Source organism: Opisthorchis viverrini, assembly GCF_000715545.1.
Source record: "Opisthorchis viverrini unplaced genomic scaffold opera_v5_94, whole genome shotgun sequence".
In the NCBI taxonomy this organism is placed as follows: domain Eukaryota; kingdom Metazoa; phylum Platyhelminthes; class Trematoda; order Opisthorchiida; family Opisthorchiidae; genus Opisthorchis; species Opisthorchis viverrini.
The window spans coordinates 850,325-855,979 of NW_008751751.1; the positions used below are offsets into that span (position 1 = coordinate 850,325).

The 5,655-nt window shown below is 45.0% G+C and overlaps 1 protein-coding gene across 1 annotated transcript in view; it reads right to left on the reverse strand.

Moving 5' to 3' along the window:
- T265_05197 (hypothetical protein) overlaps positions 1-5,655 on the reverse strand; it is a gene marked incomplete at both ends in the record, with an annotated part of 33,636 nt that overhangs the window by 26,175 nt on the left and 1,806 nt on the right. The window contains 3 exons of the mRNA XM_009170141.1: positions 44-184; positions 1,630-1,851; positions 1,889-2,175. Of these exons, the coding sequence (XP_009168405.1) occupies positions 44-184; positions 1,630-1,851; positions 1,889-2,175 (650 nt within the window). The remainder of the gene's footprint in view (positions 1-43; positions 185-1,629; positions 1,852-1,888; positions 2,176-5,655) is intronic.

A 5,655-nucleotide genomic window follows, 5' to 3' on the forward strand; every position in this document is an offset into this window, starting at 1 on the left:
AATGGTGCGAATGAGAGCTTCAAGACTAACGTCATCAACTCACAAGGAATGCCGTAGGATCGTTGTGAAGCGAACTGTTTTCGGACCATTGTACAGAGCATCGAAGGGCATATTTCCACAGCCGGAGAATTTCGTATAGCGTAACCTCTTGAGCATCTGTCTGGACACCATTTTGATGGAAAATCTGAAAAAGATAGGATGTGTTTAGGACCAGATGATCTACTGAGTACTCGCACAAAACATCAGAGGATAAACGACCGCTAGTGTACTCATTCGAATAGGCCATATTGTATGCTTGAAGTAGGACAAGTTCAATAGAACAAATATCATGAGTCTCTGAGGTTGAGTCGTTAAGCTTGCTCCGACACATGAACTGCCACAACATAGCAGAAAACTGGTCGTTACAGTCGAAATTTCTTACACCATCAAATAGTTGTTTGATGCAGTCTATACACGAGAAACCAAAGGTAAACAGCTATTTTTCTACCGATAGAGATAAAAATGAAGAGCAACTAATGGACAAGAGGTGAACCCCTAATTTTCAGTAGGTCGTCTTTGGGTTAAACTTATCCGTCATTCGCATAGAAGAAGATATCACTCACTTTACCAAAACCCAAGAATTACAATTAGGAACGGTGTTATATGGCTCCTCAGGCGACAGAATTACCTCCGATTTGTTTTCCTTTGTATTTTAGAGTTCTTCAGAAAAACTATGGGGTCAAAAATAAAAACAGATGATCCGGGTAAAGAGTGGTTTAGCGTATCATCATTCAGCACCACTTTACTGGTGACATTTACGTTTCTGGTATGCCAAGAGTTGACCATATGCGTTCGAACAGCACCAGAAACCAGAGAAAGTAGGTATCGTAGCAGCTAAAAGTTACAGGAAACGTTGCTGCGTGATACGGTTGATTTCCGACCAAGAGCCGTTTGCAGTGTTAAGCGGAATGAAATTGCTCAAACATGTTACGACAATGTGAGGTCTATGGAGCTACACGGCTTATTAGCTCAACAATCGTTCATGCTGAGAATCCGGATCTTCTACAGTAATGAGGCACTGGTGAGACACTGCACCGAATAAACTGTGTGGTAATGTATATGAAAATTCGTGATTTTTTACAGCCCGTACATTCGAAAGGCACAAAATATCAACTGCAGTTATTCGTTGATGCATTCTTATGGATAACGCAACATAATACAAGTACCGGTGCGTAATTACCACTGAGTAGCAAATGAGTAGCTTATTGCCCAACCACCTGCTAAGACTTCACCAGCCAATGTACCTATGGCGTTGCTCATAAACTATTTCCCCAAGTGAAAACAGCTAACAATCCCGTCCCAGCTTGGATTTGTATGAGTGCCTAAATGTCTGAGTGCTACAAATGTTTTCAAGATGGTCCCGGAGTTCAAAATTGATCTGTTAGTTGCATGAAAATAACTCCCAATGCAAGTGTTTGGAACTATTAGATTGAAGAAGTGCACGGGCAGATTAGAGTTTGCATTGTTACGCTCGAAGTCAGTCAGTTTTTTTAGTAACAAACCTTGCACTTAATTACACTGATTCCGGCTGCTACAGCCTCGTTTGCAGGGGATAATACATGAATTACAAGTAAATGGAGTGAAACTTACTACGGTTTTCAAGGTCAGTGTCAGGAACAGCCCCAACAGCTCCCAATAATGAGCAATGCGACGGAGTACACCGAAGGTGTTCACATGAGACGAATCCCTCAACCAATCTGTCAAAAGTCCCATAGCATACGAAATCGGTGGAACAACGACTGGATCCCCCAACTCCACAGACTTCCGAATCCGCCCAAACATTTCGGTGATTACGATATCTAAAAGATACTCCTACTCGCAAAAATAAAATGAATGATTGAAAATTTACCTGGTATGACGCGAGATCAGACGAATGACCTTCTATTGAGTCGCCGAGTGGTGTTAACAAATTCGACAACGCCTTCAAAAACTGATAGGCAGCTATGCATCCTGCTGTGTTTACCGCAAGCCAATCCAACGGGATGAGAATCTCCACGGCGGCCTCTACGGCCCATCTCAATCGATCTTGAGTGGTAATTTCGATATCTGGGAGCGACAGTAAATCGTGCTGCTTCAGATGTTCTGACGAGGCGCATTGCACAGAGAGAAAATCGTTCCAAATGGCAGTAACAGGTGCTAAAGAACCGCTGGTATGGTGGCTTCCTACCATACTAAAGGATCAGACATCACATTTTCAGCCTGTGGTAAGAAATTAAATGGTTTCCGATGTTTTTAAGTGCGAAAAGTGAGCCGAAAATAATGAAGAAAAATCACACAGTAATAGTGCTACGAGATCTGAACTTATTGAGGCTGACTTCAAACCTTGTTCAGCCCAAAACAAGCTGACCGCTTATTCTGAAAACTGATGGCAATCCAAAAAATGATGACAGACGAAAAGTCCCTGACCCCACAAGAAGTATCATACGAAGAAAAGTCACCGTCAGCATTGTTTTTAGCTGTAAAAACCGCGTAAATGTTGTACAGTGGTTATGGTCATACCAGTTTTGTTATCTGATGATCTGGAAGGTGGGGACAGATGGCTAGGTATCGGGGGCGGTAGCTGACATAACTGATCTATCGCTAGGGAAGTCAAGAGACGAAGCAACAGCTTCAATGCATGCACTCCATTGGGGGTGCGACTGGACTGTGTCTGACAATGTCTCTCTAGTTCAGCTCGGTTCTTTCAGCTCACAAACACCGCACCGCCACTAGCTGCGTGATAATGATAATGTCTCTAAACATTGATTTCTCTTGGGGTCCCCATCCTGAGATGGAGGTATCATCTTTGATCAGACCGGGACTAATGCAGCTGTCCAGATGAACGAATTCGTAAGTGACTTCAATCAGTCTTACAGCGGTTTAAAGTCAAAACATGAAGTGTACTGACTTTAAACTTTCCATACATGATTATTTAGACTACTCCGTTTCGTCTGCATTACGATGGCTTCAGATCCAAGACACGTTGTGTCGTCTGCGTACCTGGCATGTATGAGCGAACAACCTTGGAGTATTTCGGCCCCACAGGCATCATAGGCCGGGACTGAGTGGTCATATCAATGGCGGACTTAAAGAGCAAGAATGAAAAAGGACAGTCTTGCCTGACACCATTTGATGTACTGAACTCAGATGAGAGCTACTCTATACGATCATCATTATCAACAGCACGACATCAGTGTTCTACGCTCTTTTCTTCCAGCTGGCCTTCAGCGCCTTAAGGGCGTTTGAGAATACATAGGGGACACCTTCGACCCATAAACGCTGGCATAGTACCTGATGGTCCACAGAGTCAGCTTTCAAGTCAATCAGGCAACCAGTTTATCAGCCATAAACTGTATGCTATAGTCACATCCGTTCCAGATGCTACAGTTTCGATCACCGGAAAACGGAACAAGGAAGCATACAACCAAGCCTTGGAGGCGAAGGCATGTTCAGTTTGTTCAAAAATTGGATAGCTACGTATTGAAGGCGATAGCTTTGATGCACCAGCGCCACTAACTGCGCCATTGGGCCATTTCCGCCAATGTCATTAACCACTGCTGATTTGAGTCCCGGGGTCCTCATCCAGGGACCACTCCGGTTACCCACTCGACTAAGTTCACTGATCAGCGTTTTCGCACTTTGTTGCCATGTCATACACTGTCCATGTCTCGGTTGCTTCCACTCAGTACATGGATGGGCGAAAAGAGCTCTGCGAGGCAGACGGTCTTCTGGCATGTGTAGTACACGCCCCAACCAGCGTAACCTAAGAAGCGTGAGCAATTCTATCGCTGGAGAGTTCCTTCTTCCTGGGACCATCTGGCGTACCTCAGCATTACTAATCCAATGTTCTCACCAGACCTGACCAATGCTGCAGACACCGATGGTCAAACACTGACATCTGTCCTCTGTGCGTAGAGGCCACAACCCGGACCAATAAAGCAGTATGGATAGCACCACCGCAGTATAAACTCTTCTTTTGACAAACTGACGTCACGTTAGCGCAATTGGTGTCGAAGGTTGGCAAAAGCTCCTCCGGCCTTTCCGAGTCGAGGAATAATCTCATCTCCAGTCAGTTCACCAGAGCTTACACAACTGCCCAGGTGAACAAATTTATCAACCACGTCCATTGGCTCGCCTACAAAAATGAGGTTTGGGTTTGATCAGCAGCACTTTATAAGTTGCAGGTGTGAAGCGCATACCAAAGCGTCGGCCGAGTCATTTGGGTTATTTAAAATCGTCTGCATTTCGGAAGGATCTGAACCAAGGAGAACAATATCGTCCGCATACTTAATGTCTGTGAGCGAATGTCCTGGAAGCATTTCGACTCCTGAGGTTTTAGAGGTAGGGAGAGTAATTTCAAGGAGCAAATCAATATCAAAGTTGAAGAGGAAAGGTGAGAGAGGGTAACCCTGTCTTACACCACTGGACGTGGTGAACTCAGGCAAAAGCATTTCGTATACTCGTATGTGCCCCCAAAGATTCGCATAAAACGCCTCAATGAAGGATATAAATTGAGGAACCTTCTGATCGCCAGACAATGCCAAAGTTGCTGACGATCGACAGAATCAAAATCAGCTTTCAAATCAAGAAAAATGACCAACGTGGGACGTCTGAAGGAGTGATGCTGTTCAAGGAATTGGTCTCAAGGTAAAGATATGGTCGATACGTCCTCGACCAGGGCGAAACCCAGCTTGATTCTCACGAGCCTGTCTCTCCCGATAATCCATCAACCTGAGCAAAATAATGCCAGAAAGCACCCAGATGTGACGGATACCAGGCTGATACCGCGACGGCTTTCACGTGACGCTCTTGCTTACCTTTTGAAAACTGGGATGACGGTGGAGGAGCTCTATTTGGCTGGTATTTTGTCTTCGTTCAAAATCTTCTGCAGTATAGTTGTCAGACTGCTCACCAGGACTTGGCCACCTTCTGTGAAGAGCGCGGGATGTAGACCATCCGGGCCAGGTGCCTTGTCGCGCCTCAGGACTGAAATCTCACACTGGATTTCGGTTGCTGATGGTGGGTTGGTGCCAATGTGCCATTCGGGCCCACTCGGTTCTTTCAGTGTTTGTGTTGAAGGAGACCAGGTGAACTGTTTTCGGAAGTGCTAAGCCCACCGCTTAAGATGGTGACTGAGGGAATGAATTGCTGTTTCTTTTTCGCATATTGTTTCACTGAAACCTGTCTTCTTTTGAACCGTTGATCGGATCCGTGGAAACAGGGCGCGGCTGTTGCCAGCAGCAAAAGCCTTCGAAACAAACCAGCGTTCTGTCATTCTTCAAGCTTTTGATTATCCGATGTTTGAGGGATCTGCGTGTGCCATCATAGTCGCTAGTTGCTGGAGCTGCTCTCATTCGGCACGCGTAGTGCTGGTGCAAAGCGAAGTGCTAAGCGGCCCCGCACGATGGTGTGATCAGAGTCAAGTTGCGTACCCCAGGCTCACCAGCGGTAACCAATAACCATATGGTTCAATTGAATCTATCATCATCATCATCAAAGACAGCAACATCAGTGTTGGCGCTGATGCTTCGCTGCCGTACAACCATAATCTTCGTCTAGTTATATATATATATATATATATATATATATATAATTGTATTAAAAGCCCTACAGTGAAGATAAGAGAAAAAGAGTGGG